Raw genomic sequence first — 17,203 nt, 5'->3', positions numbered from 1 at the left:
ACAAGGATTGTTTACAACTTAAATTCATAATCGATAAAAATAAAAAATTATGCTTTTTTTTCCAAAACTGAGGTATGCAATGAACTTTGACCTTTTTGCATACTGTTATACCCCTACACATTTGCATCCTTGAACAATAAAGCAGCATTTGAAATAAAAGTAACTAAATTCCTAACCTGAGCTGGGATCAACACCACAACCGAGCCACAGTACACACATTGAGGGAACTTTTTTTTTTATGCAAAAGATCACCCCGAAGTTTAATTTAAAGTGCAAATGATTTATAATTTCTCAACTAATCATGCACTGACTTAACTGCTATGAGGTGTGGCAGAATGTCTCGAATAAGACAAAACGGCAGAAGACCAGTGTTAAAGACTAAACATATCTTCTCAAGCACGGAAAAAGCAACCCTGCAATGTATATTATACCTTTTGTGACTTGGTACTGTGTTTTTATTATTTCAGTGAGAAGTTAAAGGTTTCACTAGTGCAGTTACAGTGATGAGAAATAGATCAATAAGAAAAATCTTAGACACAACAAATAATGGTCATGTACTGTCTTAGTTTGAACAAACGAGCAAGAGCGTATTTTTCCAGAGACAATTGATATTGTATTAATGAGAAATCCACTGTAAAGTTTAGCATTAATTGATGCTACAGATAAAGACTAAAAAAAAAAAAAAGATTAAAGGTCCTCCAGGAATAAGTAAAGTACTAAAGTGCTGTTGCATCGCTATGTTAAATCAAAGTTAAATAGCATTGTGGGAAATGTAGGAACGCACTAACTGAAACCTGTGAAAAGTGACCAAAACTTTGAGGTCAATAACTTTAAAGTAAACTCTGTCCCCATTAAAAAAAAAAAAAAATTACAACTTTTTTTTTTTTTTAAATCAAGTTAATTCTAAAGATAAACATGCAAGTCATTCACAGTGGATTTTTTCATTTAGCTCGATAAATAATAATGAATACATTTATTGATATTAAGAAGAAATTTTTGGACTGGAAGGGAACGCAGTTCATCACACTGCAGCAAAAAAATAAACACGACACTTATGTATGACTTACTGTTTATACAAGGGGCGTTCAAGTCAAACCGAGACCAAGTTTTCTTTTAATTAATTTTTTTTTCAGCAGGATATTATGATTTTAGATTTCTGTAAGCTATGAGAACAATAATGACCTTTTGCTGTATGAGCAGGTCCACGTCAAACTCTAGGATAAACAGTCTGCTCCATCAAATATCAGTTTACATGTTACTGCCCTAGAGAGGAGTCATCAAATAGTCCTGTACAGGTTGACAAGGGACGAATTCACAGATGAACAAATCAATTAGCGTGATTATACTTCAGTGCTGGTTAATGCAAACAGTAGAGACACACACACACACTTGCACACTTTTAAGCAAACAGAATTTAGGAATTGTTTGAACAGGCATTTCATCTTATTTGTCCTGTATATATTATTAATAATAAAATCCTAGCAGATGAGGACAGAAGTTTGATGTAAGTCACATAAATGTGAACAGGATGGCATCATGAGACACTAGAACGCAGTGTATACGCTTGTACACTGTACAGATTCTATGTGTGATTTGTGAACAGAATGTTGGTGTAACATGAGATAGCTAATTTGTTTTGTTATGCACCAGATGTGCATAAAGCAAGATTAAGGAAACTGCGAGGCAAGTGTGTGCAAATGTTGTGTCTGCTAATTAATGATTACTAAAAAGACCCCACTCACACCTTCTTGGATTCTACTGGCTCATAAGACCATGAAGTGGAAAAAAACACTACCAGAAACAAAATATGTGTAACTTCAACACTTTTCCCTTCAGCGAACTAAAACTGTTATTGCCACATGGTCCGACTGCTGTGTGCTGTATCGTCATAGCAACCCATCTAAACTGTAGATGTTGGCCCCTGCTTTATTAAAATAAATAAAAACCCGTGTATATGTTTTCTGCTGTTAAAGAAATATTACAATTATGGCTGTTTAGGTGTTCATCACAATCAACATTATATATGAGTCTGTGCCATAATTAACCTGAACACCTGACCAAGCACAGACACGGCGAATTACACTACCTAGTTGGCATTTTATAATCATGGCTATTACCCAAGATCGTTACGGCAAATAATTCATACTCCGATTCCATCTGCATGTGACCTGCATCTCAATACCCTCAATAGACTGGAACACAAAAATGAAGCAGAATGGCACGAGCCCAGTAAAAGGGCATCAATGTTGGCATCGAATGCTTCCAGGCACATGCTGAGAAACCAGAGAGTCACACTGGTGGCGTTGGGCTCGGGGCACGCTTCACACCCCACTGAAATCCGGCAAGCAACACAAAAGGGATTCATGGAGCTTAATATATTTCAAGTGCAACGATGCGGGTAAGCAGCAAAAACTAGAAAAACTAGAAGCCGATTTTGCCTCTGGTCATGGAGTAGCCCAGTTTGGCTTCGTTGTTGATGAAGGACATGATGCCCAAATAGGTCTCGATGAGCAGCGGCCGCTCCAGCAGCAGCACCCCGTTAGACCGGCCCGGGATGGGGAACTCTTTATGGGCTCTCTTTACCGCCTGGATCAGCTGAATTTTAAAGTTCTCCAGCTGAAGAATAAAACAGGAAGGTCACTGTAGCCAGCCAGGGATCTCTCAAAGCAGAAGAACTTTGCGTTGTACATAGGCCTGTCACGATAACAAATTTTGCTGGACGATAAATTGTCTAAGAAATTATCGCGATAAACGATAATATTGTCGATCTGAGACCATTTTCATTTAGAATAATAATAATGGCATAATAATCCACATAAAACAAAATGCACGTAAACAAAATTGCACTTCAAAAAATGCATTCCATATGCAAGGCTCAACATGCATTTCATAACAGGCAAAACTGCCTGTTAGGACCTTTGTAAACAAACAAACAAACAAAAAGCCTCAAGCCATATGCAAAAAACTTTTGAAAAATGGTTATATATATATATATATATATATATATATATATAATCCAAGCTGTGGATTAAGGTCTGCTATTTTTATTTGATGAAAAAAATGCCGTTTTTTTTTTTCAAAGCTTCAAATTGATTCAGTGTTTTCTATTTGTCATCATAATTTGTTAATTATTTAGGTTAATTAAATATATTTATTGTAATATTATTTATCTTATGTTTTTATTTATATTATTTTATTGTTTTTTTCTGTTGTCACTATCAGAAATGCTGCAGGTGCGTGAATTTTATATGAATCCAGGTTCTGTAACTTCTGTTGTTGATCTGTTCTGCATGTTTCGTTTGCTCGTTAAAATAAACCCGTGATTTTTATTTTTAACAGGTCACAGACACGTGTCAATTAAATTTTTTACTTAATGACAATTTAATACTATAATCTTATAATATTAACGGATAAAAATCGGATAACAAGCGGCGGTTGTCGGTCGGTAAAATGAACCAAAATGAGCATATTATATAAATATTTTATCTGTGAATTAAACACCACTCACCAGTATTAGACTGTGTTGGGGGAGATTAGCCGGCTTTTCGACGACACTAAAGGGCAGCATCTCTTTAGCAATCAAGCGAACTACACTGTCGGTGAGTGCACACCATTTTGCACTGTCCTGTTTGTACTTACTTTGTCGACTAAATGCCCCAGTTATGGTGCACTGTCGGGAAGACGAAGACGGCCCGTCTGTTGTACCTTTTTTTTCCAATCTGGAAAAACTGCAACAGATGATTGTGTTTAAGGTGCATGTGCATGTTTGCTGTGTTACCGGTTTTAGTCGATACTGTTTTGAAACAAATGCGACATCCAGGCTCGCTCAGATTAAGTGGTTCTCCACGGTCATTCGGTTTGAATCCGAAGTGTTCCCACACGGCAGCTGTCGCGTTTCGCTTTGAAACCAATTCCATGTCACAACTTGCGTCTCGTCTTTTTGCTCTTCTCTGCAGTCGCCTCAAGCACTCCCGCCTTCTCACACAAAGTCCATGTGACTGACAAGCGCCGCCTCCCCACACAAAAGACGATGCAACTAACAAGAGGGTTCGCTTCTCCTACGCTAAGGAAACGAGAGTTGTCATTCAGTCGTTTAGTCGCGGATAACAAACAAGTATGCAAATGAAATTATCGCAGCCGGAAAAATTATCGAGGTCATTTTTTTTATCGTGCGATTAATCGATTTATCGACTATCGCAACAGGCCTAGTTGTACATTTATATGCTTTGACATTTATTCGTTCATAGAAATTGTTTTTTGTTTGAATTGAAACATCATACAACTGAGGAGCGGGAGTATCTCAACATTCTGAGCCACCACCACCCGGACTGAAGTGCTTATATTAGTAAGATTTAGAAACATTTGGATATGTACAATGTAATGATTATACTAATCATGACTGTAGTTTTTTTTTATTACTACAGAAAATTGAAGAATGAACAAACCTTTTTGTTTTTAAGAACAGATTCTGGTTTGTTGAATTACCTGGCAAAGAGAAGCCACCTTCTCATCAGCATGGGCCATGGGGTGCTCTGTGAAGGTGGCATAGGGCATGTCAGTGGACCAAGGATTCCAGCGGTTTAGAAAAGAAGGCCTCTGACGTTTATCCCAATGTACACGAACGCCACTGCCCTCTCTCCTGTAGAAAAACGCAGACAGCAATCACTTGCTTAATTTGATTGATCTTTTAAAAAAAGGCTACACTGAATCAATTATTAACAGATAAAAAACAAACAAACAATCAAGTACTCCTGATCCCTCCCTTACCGAAAAAGAAATCTACTGTATAATCAGCATACGATCATATCGAACAACTCAAAACAGATTGCCACAGAGGTTGCCTTTTGCGCTTCCTGACAGGCAAAACACCAACACCAATAAATTAACTCCCGCACGCTACCTGCTTGCCAGCACAACACTGGAACACTAGTACTGTCTGATTATTTGGATCATAATTTTAAAATACCAAAACATGCTTTGGAAATTTTAAATTGGTTTGCTTTTGTCATTTAGAAACATTAACACAACATATTTCATATACTGCCTACTATAAAACACTGATGTGTCGAGGCATGGACTCCTCGACACATCAGAAGGTGTGTCATGCTATCTGCTAGACAGTAGCAGCAGATCCTTCAAGTCCATAGCTTGTACTTTTTTTCCAGCTGCTCAACTGGATTGATATCAGGAAAATTGAAGGCTGTGTCAAACCCTTAAAGTTGTTGCTGTATTCCTTAAACATTCCCTAAACATTTTTGCAGTGCATCACCTCGCATTATTCTGCTGCAAGAGTCCACTGCCATCAGGGAATACATCTCCATGTAGATCAGTAGTTGGTCAAAGGATCATCCACATAAATGCCAGGACCCAATGTTTCCAAGCAGAACAGTGCCCAGAGCATTACACCACTTCTTTCAGCTTGTCTTCTTACCATATTGCATCCTGGTGCCATCTCTCCCCTATTCCTTTAACAGGCCAGGCCAGCATCCGGTTCCACTGCTTTTACCGATGGACAAATTTGGACCACATTTGGTTGGTACATCACCACGTGTGACCTGGTGTATTAAAGACGCCCTCTCAAACTGTCCAGCTATCACAATTTAGTCTTTATCAATCTTGATTGAGACTAATGCTCTTACCCTTTTTTCCAGGTCCCAACACATCAACATTAAGAACTGAAAAATAAGAAGTCATTTTAACCAAGCATGATTCACACATCCTCACATGATCTTACTTATTCAGAGATTTTGGTGGAAACTCAAACTCGCCGACGGAAATGGTGTCCACAGCGTTTAAGGAGATTCTGATGACCTGCTGACACTGTAAGTTTATGAAGTCGTATTTGCAAACCAGAAGGGACCTGCAACACACCACAGCACAGGTAATATCAACACATTAAGAGCTGGTGACATACTGACATGAGAGGAACTAGGGGATGAACTTCCTCTCTCACCTCTCGGTTATGAGCACCAGTCTCTCCTTTTCGTTGTTCCAGTGATCAACTCTGTAGAGAAAAAAAAAAATTGAAAAAAAGTTGAAATACACAGTCCTGAAAAAGGGGCGTTTCTTTTTTTGCTGAGTATATATAGTTCATAATCCATGTTGGTTGTGCAACTGGTGATTGTAATTTTGAAATTTCACACATTCTGGTTTTACTGCAAACTGATTGCAGAAAAATATTGTGTAATTTGGGTTAAAATATCAATCTGATTTTTAAACTTATTTGCTTTCTTTAATCTCTAAACTCTCACACACTCTCTTCTCTGATTGGCTGCAGGCCTGCAAAGTAGTTGGACGTTGCACTGCGAAAATGTCTGAGTTATGTACCCAAGCTGGAATGTGCAGTAATTTTTCTACCAACTACAACCTCACACCACTTTAGATTACAGGACTGTTAAGGCAACAGACGCACTTTATTAAAAAGCATTTTCCCAATAAAAACTGAAAAGCACCCTTATTCCTTAAACTTGTGTTTTTTCTATTGCTAAGCAAAACAATCCAGCTACATTCTTGTTTGTGTGACACAGCAGCACAATCCTGCCAATTCTATCGAAATTCGAGAGACTGCACATAATTACAGGATGCCCCACACGATGTGAGGTAATGAAAGAAAAGACAACTTACTCTGCTAAGAGCCACACACTCAGAACTTCGCCATCTTCTGAAGGCAAAGCCACTGTGCGGATATCGTTTACCGCCTGCTCTATGGTTCCTGGCTGGAAAGACGAACAGAAGATACATACAAATACAGTATTTAAGAGGGTTAAATACCAAATGCTGTAGTTTACGTACTGATTTTTAAATGTCATTTCATACCCATCATATAGACTACAACTTGACATCATGGTAGGATTGCTAACTATAATTTGAGGTTAAACCAAGCTTATGTCTTAATTAATTAAAACTGTTCAGCAAATGTTCATTGATTCTTCCAGATGCATTAAACTAAAAGGCTGAAAGCTAAAAGCAAAACCATATCATCTTCATTTCAGGTATCTGTTTGCACGATTTAGCTTTCAAAGTGCAGTTATGATCTATTCACCCAGGCAAGCATTGTGTGCATTTCTAAGTAGACAATGGAGAAAGTGTGTTCCGAAAAAATCTTTAGGACACTGCAAGCAAAAATTATTCAAATATATTTTTGGAGCTTTTGTTCGTTTTTGAAAAGATCAAAAGATATGACAAAACAATTAGCCAAACATTCCATCTTTGTGGAACATACCTCAAAGTAATTAAAATTTAATCGTGTTTAATTAATGGCGTATGTTTTTCCAGATCAAGTAGAGGACAAAATTATGGACTCGCATTGTAATTTGCATTTCTAAAAGCAAATTACAAGTCAAAATATGCACAAGTCCAAATATGCAAATTAGTCCGTAGTTAATAGTGTGTGCTTACGAACCTTAACGAGCACTTTGACCGGCTAATTGTAAGAAAAAGAAAACCAGCCCCAACAAGAGATGTCAATTAAAACAACCGGAAAGTATTATAAAAGTCTTTCAAACATAAAGTCTGGCAAAAGATGTTAATTAGTCCCAGGCACAACTTGCTGCTGGTCTAAACAAATAAAAAAAAATAATAAAAATAAAAAATTGAGGTATTTATGAAAAGAAAAAAAGAAAAAAATTAAAAAGAAAAAGAAAAAAGCTGGTCCTGAAAAATTTATCTTTTGACTGCTATTCAAGAAAGTTATTAAGAATTGTTTTTCACTAAGGGAAGTCCATGCCTTAAATATCTCAACCTGAGGAGAAGCAATATAGTAAAAATTTGGGGATTAATGGAATTTTTCTAGTCTACTTGATCCAGAAAGAAAAATGTAATATTTAATTAACTGAATTTGCTTCGGTTATGTTTCACAAAGACTAAGGGTTCATGGTTACAATCGTCACACTTAACAGATCGTTGTAAGTATTTATAATTAATCAACCAATAATTAATGTTAACTAAGATGCATATTTTTTTCTGCAGGTTAGGTTGTATTTGAAAAGTTGTCTAAGTAGCACAATCCCAACAAATTAGTTATGTGAGACAAATTAACAAAGCAAAATTGTTTAAACAAACTCTTATAATTTTTATTTATATATTCATAAATCAACTGTAGCGTAGAGGTTAGCACTATCGCCTTGCACCCCCAGGGTCTGGATTCGAGTTCCGTCCAGGTTCGATTCCCACCTCTATGTGCATGGAGTTTACATGTTCTCCCATTTCCTCCGGGTGCCCCGGTTTCCTCCCACAGTCCAAACACATGCTGGTTAGGTTATTGGTGATCCCGAATCACCCGTAGTGTGTGAATAATTGCGTGTGTGTGTGTGTGTGTAGCCTGCAATGGACTGGCACCCTGTCCAGGGTGTACCTACCCTGTCTCATGCCACAACCCTGTATACAGAATAAAGCGGTATAGATGAACATACTGTACGAGATGAGAAAACAAGAATGCTTTTAAAAATACTGCGCCCTCTTATGGCGAACAATTTAAAAGATACATGTACAGTACACAATACAATGTACAGTGGTACCTCGGCATGCGAATGCTGCCTTAAATACAGAAATTGTGCAGCTGGTGCCAAAAGTAATCATAAATTAAGTTGAAGTGAGGTTTACTGCATATTTTACTTAATTTACTTGTCTTTTCTAAATAGTTTGATTGTTTTATATGCCAAAATATAATTATAATGTTGGAAATTAGTAATATTAGTAATTTTTTGGGTGACTGGAACAGATTATCTGCATTTACATTATGTTCCATGGAAAAATGTGCTTTGCAATACAAAGTTTCACTTTTAAGAGCGGATTAAATTGATATGCCAGGGTACCACCGTAGATCTGAAATTATGTGAACTACAGAAAAATACAACATAAAACAAACATTGTTTCATAATACAACTTTATCAGCAACTAATTGATTAATAATAAATCATTATGATCCCTGGATCTATTTTACTTTAGTTTTCACTAGATGTTACGCAGGTTATATTGAGTTAGTAAAACCATCTAAACCATCAATACCTGAAGCTTAAACGTCACCACATACTGTATGATTCTAATGTGGTTAATGTGGAAAGTAAATGTTATTTTAAATGTAGTCGGTAAAAGAACAAATAAATAATAAAAGAAATAAGAAACTGAAGTACAGTATGACGTAAATGTTTTAGACATTATGATTTAAAAGGAAATGTTATAGACCTTAGTGTATCTAATTCTACATGTACTGTAAATGCAGGTCTTTAATTTTAGTATTAAAAGTAGAAAATAAAGTTTTATAGAAAATAAGCACAAGGGTAAAATTCTCTGAAAGAGTATTAATTACATAATTATATAAAACTGTATTTGTAGTTAAGTTAAATTCGACAGCTATTTTAATCTTAATGTAGCAACAACAAGCACAACACTAACACTGTAGTAACAGTAACAGTTAGCTAATACAGCCGTTAATAGCTACCCTGATTTACACCAAGACTATTAATAAATACTGTTTATAAATACAAATTGTGTTTTTTTTTTTTTACCCTGAACACGAAGTAATCCTTGACTTTGGCCCTCATGGTGGGGTTGTGGACGTGGAAAGGTGTGAGTTTCTGCAGCGGGGAGCAGCAGGCTACAGCAGCCCCGAAGCCGAGGCTAGGCTGGGCCTCAAGCCCCGGACTGAACGCCAACTCCAGGCCGTCGAGCGCGTCCTCAACCCCGGCGGCGGGCAGAACCGCAGCCCCTGGACTCTCCGGCTCCACCGAGTCATTCAGCTGCAGCATGATACTCTACTCGTTTAGAACAAACAGCAGCGCTCGCGCTAAGTGTCTGAGTTCCCCTAATGACAGCAGGTCTGAGGGTCTGAGGTTCTGAGGGTCTGCAGGTGAAGGCAGCAGCAGCAGCTCCGCACAAGCTTGTTTTGCTTCCAGGGGAAACACCCACATGCTTCACTCTTAAAGCCACACACACACACACACACACAACTCAGCGTAAATACAGCACATGTGGCCTGTTTACACAGTAAATAAACACTGCTGAGTTTGTATAACTCTGACTGATCACCACACTTTCATGGCAGAAATGGAATATATTTACAGAAATCTCATAACTGGGACTCGCTTTCTCTTGTAATCATAATTATAATTTCGCATCTTGTGATTATAAGATCTAAACCTCATAATTAGGACCTACAGTCTTATAATTATCACTAAATATCTTAGAATTATCTCAATTCTTATATTTATGACTCATTACCTTTAACTACATATTTATAAGTAATTTACGACTAATAATTATGATTTAACTACATTGATTAGATTTCTTGTAGTTTGTTTATCCTGATCTCCCAATGATGACTTATAACATATGAGTCTTGTAATTATGACTTCTCATAATCAAATGGTCCATATCTAATAATTCTCATAAATAATCCTCAAACCTTCAATAATTTTTATAATTCCATAAATGTCTTATCTTTTTATTATTATTATGACATGTGGATGTCATAATTATGACTTACTATCACAGGAGTATGAGATCCAGACCTCAAATGCCCTTGTTTCAAACCTATGAATTTAAACAAGAAATTAATTAATTAATAAATAGAAACAGCTTTGCAGTGCCCTCTGGTGCTTATATGGTGAATTGCAAGTCAGAAAGGAAACGTTCTGTGACCTGCTGTATTAGAAAATAATCAACTGGGTTTTTTAAAATGACCCTGAACTACTATGTTTTATTCCTTTTATACAACAATTACATATTTTTTTTATTTAGTCAGAGTTACATCATTTAACTGAAAGTTGTCACTTACATTGTAAAAGTTCCTCCCTCATGTTTCTCTCATTTGAAGGTAAGAAGAGTCCTCTGGAATAGGCTCAAAGCCCCTGCTGAATCTTTACAGGATAAGTGATATAAAGAATGAATGAGTGAGAGAGAAAGTGAGTTTTACTAAGTTGCCTTAGATACAGTAAAATTATATGACTAATGGAATGGAAGACACTGGAGAAACCCTGGAGTGATAGCAGACCAAGGAAGTGAAGAGACACTGGAGGACTGGAAAGAGAGAGAGAGAGAGAAAGAGAGAGAGAGAGAGAGAGAGAGAGAGAGCGCAGACCAAGAAAGTGACTAGACCCTGGAGAGACACTGTAGACAGCAGGCCAAGACAGTGGATGTGCAAGTGATCAAGGTTAAACAGTAGTGATATTCCAGAACATGTTGGAAGATGATCTGAGATACGTCTTCCCTCAATTTACACAAAGAGAGCTCGATCTTGAATGCAGGAAATTCTGAAGTAATTAGGTTTCACAGACACACACTAGTGAAAAAGGCAGAATTCATATAAAAAGCACACAGGTTTTTATTGCATATCAATTTCATGTATAAATTCTTCATAGCATTGGAAAGATTACATTTGGTATACATATCTATTCTACAGAATTAACATCAGAATCATGTCTTTTTCCATGAAATTCCTCTAAAGTACATCTTCAATAATCACAAGCATCAAAAAAAAGAACTGCAATTATCAGAATTTTCATTATTATTCTACAATCCTTTCATTTTTTTTCATTATTTCTCTCCCACAAGCATAATGTTTAATCGAATAACCATCTGCCTGTTGCAGGTAAGGCAGTTAAAAAGACTTAAAGTCAAACCTACTAACCTAACCACATATACAATAAGTGCATCTACAAATTCAGTATTTTTATGACCTTTTTTTCTCCTTTTTTAATTTAAGATACACATTTCACAAATGGACACCATTATGACCGCTAAAACACAAGTCATGCACAACAGTTTCTTTCAATAAACAGAACAGAAGCGATATACAACTCAGATCCAAATGAAACAAGCACCATCTATTTTCAAACCCAAGTTTTCAAACGAATTTGCAGACGAATGCAACATTTATTTCTGAACACTATACAGTTTTTCGAGGAACCATAACGAATTATGGTTGTACATTAGTTTTTTGTTGTAACAGAGGGGGGAAAAGTACAATGACTTTCATATCGAGAGCAGTTTGTGACCATTCATCGTGGAACGATTTCTCCACCACCTACATACAGCGCTTGCTTATTACAGTAGTATGTGACATCATGAACCTCGACATATGCAGTATGATTTTTAATATCTCCAGCTAGGCCTGTTTATGGGTGGACAGCTTTCTATCATAAAAGTAAAATGACCAGGACCATCTAGTGGCAGATAAATATAACAGTGCCCTATAACAGTACAGAAGGAAATTCTCCGTACTGAGGGTGGTATACAATGTGTGGTTCATAATATTCATAATGTGTGACATAATGTGGATTTAAAAAGTGTGGTTGAAGTGCTTATTTGAAACCAAGTGGCTTTATTTAAAGAATTTGAAGAAGAAAAAAAATCGAAGCAGTACTTCTTGACAGAAGAGGATTAAGAGATCGGGAGTGCTGTGGAATTAAGTGCTACTTGCACACATTCTAGACAAAGAGAGTAAAAGAAAAGGCTGTGATGAGAGAAGCAATAATGACAAATCCAACATTTTTTTTCTTTAATTGCCAACCAAAGAAAAAAAGTAACGCTAGAGGTTTGATACATTAGCAACACATTGAATCTATTCTACACATTCATCATGAGCTCGTGTTTAGTTGTTGGGTTTACTTGTACGATTCATGCGCTGGATTCACAGTTCAGTAGAGTTGCACGAGGACTCCTGAGTCCTGGCACTTAAGGTTATGCGTGTTTTTAGGGGCTGTGCTTCCTGCAAAAGACCCCAAACTACACTCACATATCAGCCTTAGAAAAAGAAATTTCCCAGCTCACTATTTGATCCACTTGATTTAATCCCATTCCAGCCCCTTTGAATAACAGCAGCTGCTTATGTTTATAAGAAATAGGACTGAATGATAAAATAAAACAACACAACACAGTAGCATCCAAGGTCCACGTGTCTAACATCGTGCTTATGGTTTGTGGGATGCCAACACACAATTTGGATTTGTTTGGGATAAAGTGGCGTGCTGTTTCCTACTCAACACACAGGACTGTCAGATGACGCGCAAACCGACGCGCCAATTCTTCCGCTGTGTTTAAAACGGGCAGATGAAAATCGAACGCAAAACTGACTGAAGCAGTACAAATATAATGCCCCACCATTCAAGTGACCTGATGCTTTAATCAAAAGGATTCATAAAAAAAAAATATTTGTTCAACATCACACACTGTATGTACAGGTTAAAATGGTCAAAAAAGTGAAAAGTAAAAAAAACAAACCTTACAATGAACACAAACAGACTGGTGCCGACGCCAAAGTTTTAAATAAAATAGTCGATTTTGTCATTTACATTTTGGCATACCGGTCTCTATACAATATCCTTCAGAGCATCATGAGATTAAAAGTCTCAGTCCATAGATTTACTTCCTTCAACAACTGGGTGAAACTGGGTCAGTTTTTCTTTTCTTTTTTTTTTTTTTTTAGAAGATTTTTGTTTTCCTATAATGATGAAACAACTAAAATAAATAGAAATCAAATGCACCTCAAATCAAATACATACCATGACCAGGCAAAGAGATAGACAGAAAAGGAAAAAAAGACTAAAACAGAAAAAAAACACAGGGAAAATAAATGATTGTCCAAGAAAGAAAGGGTTATTTGGCACACAACACTCTTTGCTATGATTTTTTTTTTTCCAAAATGATTTTGTACATCTTACAACATTATTATACAAATTTGGTCCTTCACTAAATAATTATATTAACAATTTAAGCACAGAGATGTGCTCAAAAGAAAACAATACTGTTGATAAAAGAAAAAAAAAATCACATACAAAAACAAGAGTGTTTCGAATGTATGAGAACGTCAGGAGGAGAATAACTTAACGTTTCAGTGGGGACAAAATGGCAATCCTGACAGTAACATGGTTAGGGTGATGTACTGAGTTGTGCAGCCATGCTTTGATCTCTGCTTCTGTTCTACTACTCTGATGATGACCAACACAATCAAAGAGGATGGATATGATTAGCAGTAGATGTTATTGTGTTTATTTCTATGGCTCATCTGTATATTGTGTTAAATCTGATCCATTTTGTAAATTGGCTCTGCAGTGTAGTTTAAGACATCTAGAAGACAAACAAAACTGTTCAGATGCTGTCTCGGTGTGACCTCCTGTGGTCTGATTGTGCCACTGCATAAGATATGTTTTGGGAACTTAATCAGATCAGACCGTATCAGCAAACAAAACAAAATACCTTTATAGTTCCTTTTTTCCTTTCCTCTGTGTTCATTTTAATAAGCATGGCTGTCAGGAGAACGTATGAATGAAACATATTTGTGATGTCACAGGGATACAAGGTAGAGTTTCTGAGGAGAAAACTGCAGATTGAGCTTAAGACAGATCTGGAGTTGTACAGAGTGGGGTGGTGTAGTCAGTCTTTTGTTTCTCTGCTGTGGAGATATCTAGAGCTCTACTGGTTCACTTCTCTGTTTCGGCTAACAGTCTTTCAGCTAAGCTCGCCCCCTGCCCCCCCTCCCTTTTTCCCAGTTGAGTGGTGATTCATCTACTGTAAGCATCACTGGTATTCCTTCATGTGCTATTGTAACACACGCATCGTGGTCTTTACCCATTCCAACTGCCCCCTCCCCCCTCTCTCCAACCACTCCCTGACCACTTGCTCTCTGGGCTTAGATGTGGTTGAGTGGGTGAAAGGAGCTGGTTTCTGAAGGGCCTCCTCCCATGTTCAGCCAGGCATCTAGTGAGTTCTGGGAGGATGGATGCAGGGGGTTGTTCTCCGACAAAGAGAGCATCATTGCATAAGCCTGCGAGAGGAAGCACATAAAAGAGCAACATGTTTAACCTAGTAGACTCCACAAATCATTGGATAATTTTCTTTTAAAGAAGCAGTTTGTAATTTTAGACCCCCGGGTGGCTTTAAGGTGAACTGCAGCTACAGTAAAAGACAATAGTGACATTCCTCCCTCACTCCAGAATCCCTCTGTATAGATTTTGAATGGAGGATCTGTCCTAAATGGGGGTGGAGTTAATTTCCAGGATGTGATAAAGATCCATTATCTGGCAATATTGCCATTCTATAGGATTCTAACAGATGGAATCTAAAAATTACAAACTGCAACTTGCATTATTCAGTATTATAAATAATATACATGATATACTGATATCAATGGAGACAGATTTTGCAAATAGTTAGTGGTTTTGAGTCTACAGGGTGTTATAGTTAGAAAAAAAGGCCACGTGTTAGTTATCATATCCTGAGAACAAATGTGAGAAAGAAGAGAAACATAATTTTTAAATCCATCCATAATGCAGTCTAATGTACTGTAGTATATTATAAACATAACTTCCAGAACATCTTACAAAGGCAATCCCTCTATAGCTAAATGTTATGTGATAAACCTTAACTGTAACCTCTAGAATCCAACCCTGGACTTCTCAAAATTCAGAAGTGAGTCAGCATATTAACACAAATGAAGTGACCCCACACTTTGTGCCCTAGGTGCGTGGAAAGTCATACCTGGGTTTTAGCCTGCCTCAAGAGTGTTTCTTTCAGCGCTTCAGACTCTAACGAGGTGTTAAAAATGTCTTTAACATCAAATGGCTCATCAGCAGGCTTATGGAGCTCCAGGCCCTTTGGAAAGCCAGGCAGAGGCTCCAGATCTAACAGGCCTGCGTCTTCCTCAATACACCTGCACCAGGAAGGAGGGACGAAGGGGTTGGGAAGAGGGGAGGGAACCCTCAGTTAGCCTAATCAGGATGGCTGCTGGGGCCGGTAAGCCGTGATTATGTTGCGCATGCACGTGGTGTTAATGGAGGAATGGCATGGAGTGATGGTGGAGCAAAGCGCATGTACGAGCAGGTTGACTAATACACAAAACATGCACAACTGGATATTATACAGCAGTGAGTTTTATCCAATTCATTAATTTTGTAGGCATTATAGCTATGCTTTTAAATCTGATTAAAAAAAAAGATTTTAAAAATCACTATAATTTCACTGACTCATCAAAAAATGGTAATGTATTCAGAAGGAAAATACTTTGAACTAATTTTAAAATAATCTACTGGTTATTTTTTTCACCTCATATGTCCACTAGGTAGTAGAGAGCTAATTGCAATAACACACTCCCTAACAGGTTGAGCAATTTCAGTACCTTTATTTTAATACAGGGTTTAGGAACATTAGAGATTCATTGCGCTTTACTATTCAGCGACCAGAGCAGTCTAGCAAATTATGAAACAGTAGTGCACACTGCAAAGTTGCAAAGTAGACTATACGCAACTCAAGTCATGTTAATTTTTTTTAAGCAGGTTAGATTTGGGAAAAACATTAGTGGCATAACTATATAAGAGAGCAAATATTAAGATGAGTAATCCTGTAGTTCATCTTGTTTCATCAAAAAGAAACCCTTATTCTTTTGCTTGTATAATCAGACTCACCCCTTCCAAACATAAGTAGAGAATTATAAAAAAAAAAAGAAAAATTATATTGTGATCACTTTTTTCCCATCATGCAATTCTTTCTTATTTCCACATATGAATGGAGGAATGCTCTTGTGGTCATGAATGATAAATGAGATCTATTCAGGTGAGAAACAAGTTTACCTGCGGGGGTGTTCGTAGGTCATGGAGAGCGGAGCAGCTTCATCGTCGTCGTCGTAAGTGCCTTGCACCATTGTGGCGGGAGAAGTCATCTCATCCTGGGATTTTTCTGTTAACGAACCTTCTTCGTCTTCATCATCTCCCTCCGCCTCTTCTTCCTCTTCGTCGAGCTTGGAATCTGTGACGGCGTGGCTCTCAGGACGCTCGTCCTCCGTCATTTCTGACCTACACGCAGATGAATTGTGGGTTAACTAGTGCAGTTTACATAGGATTACACAGTATACTGTCATTTAGAAATCCTGAAAATGTCCTAACAATGGGCCTGATTGAAAACTCGGGATGGTAAAATCTATTAAAAATAATTGAGTACAAACATGACTTTTACTACTATCATTTTGCTTTAAAAAAACATACCATGTACAGTCTTGGTATTGAAGTCTACATATGGCGCAGAACGCTGAGGTTTGACTATTACAACATAAGCTCATATAGCTGTAATGAGCTTACTCCATCTCTCCTCAGATGGACTATTTTAGCCTCGGAGGCTTGTGACGGCAGATCTACTGTCATAGACCGACTGCCGAACATCACCGCTATGTACCGTGTTCCAGCCACCCAATTACTATCCATCATTGCTGAATGAC

General features: G+C 37.4%; 2 protein-coding genes across 8 annotated transcripts in view; both read right to left on the bottom strand.

Moving 5' to 3' along the window:
• Nucleotides 1-1,095: 1,095 nt before the first annotated feature.
• Nucleotides 1,096-9,900, bottom strand: tprg1l (tumor protein p63 regulated 1-like). The gene is made up of 6 exons (XM_053503418.1): nt 9,507-9,900; nt 6,625-6,716; nt 5,954-6,004; nt 5,735-5,860; nt 4,486-4,639; nt 1,096-2,616 (listed from the first exon to the last, which is right to left on the bottom strand). Exons 1-6 carry the CDS (start codon nt 9,744-9,746, stop codon nt 2,422-2,424), a joined length of 858 nt encoding a protein of 285 aa, XP_053359393.1. The 5' UTR covers nt 9,747-9,900; the 3' UTR covers nt 1,096-2,421.
• Nucleotides 9,901-13,100: 3,200 nt separating this feature from the next.
• prdm16 (PR domain containing 16) overlaps nt 13,101-17,203 on the bottom strand; it is a 158,793-nt gene continuing 154,690 nt past the window's right edge. For 6 of the 7 annotated variants that reach the window (XM_053504124.1, XM_053504125.1, XM_053504126.1 and 3 more), the window contains 3 exons: nt 16,563-16,784; nt 15,475-15,646; nt 13,101-14,761 (listed from right to left, as the gene is read on the bottom strand). In XM_053504124.1, the coding sequence (XP_053360099.1) occupies nt 14,627-14,761; nt 15,475-15,646; nt 16,563-16,784 (529 nt within the window). In that variant the 3' untranslated portion in view covers nt 13,101-14,626. The remainder of the gene's footprint in view (nt 14,762-15,474; nt 15,647-16,562; nt 16,785-17,203) is intronic. The other variant, XM_053504128.1, reaches the window with a different exon arrangement.

Source organism: Clarias gariepinus, chromosome 9 (assembly GCF_024256425.1).
Source record: "Clarias gariepinus isolate MV-2021 ecotype Netherlands chromosome 9, CGAR_prim_01v2, whole genome shotgun sequence".
In the NCBI taxonomy this organism is placed as follows: Eukaryota; Metazoa; Chordata; class Actinopteri; order Siluriformes; family Clariidae; genus Clarias; species Clarias gariepinus.
The sequence above is the reverse complement of the archived record's forward strand: the minus strand, read 5'-3'. Positions and strand labels throughout refer to the sequence as shown.

What these genes read in the sequence shown, in the direction of transcription:
- tprg1l (XM_053503418.1), bottom strand. Translation starts at nt 9,746, where the DNA reads ATGCTGCAGCTGAATGACTCGGTGGAGCCGGAGAGTCCAGGGGCTGCG. An exon ending in AGGATTACTTCGTGTTCAGG is followed by an intron (nt 6,717 to 9,506) that starts GTAAAAAAAAAA and finishes TCGTCTTTCCAG; the next exon opens with CCAGGAACCATAGAGCAGGC. An exon ending in CCACCAAAATCTCTGAATAA is followed by an intron (nt 4,640 to 5,734) that starts GTAAGATCATGT and finishes GTTTTTCTACAG; the next exon opens with GAGAGAGGGCAGTGGCGTTC.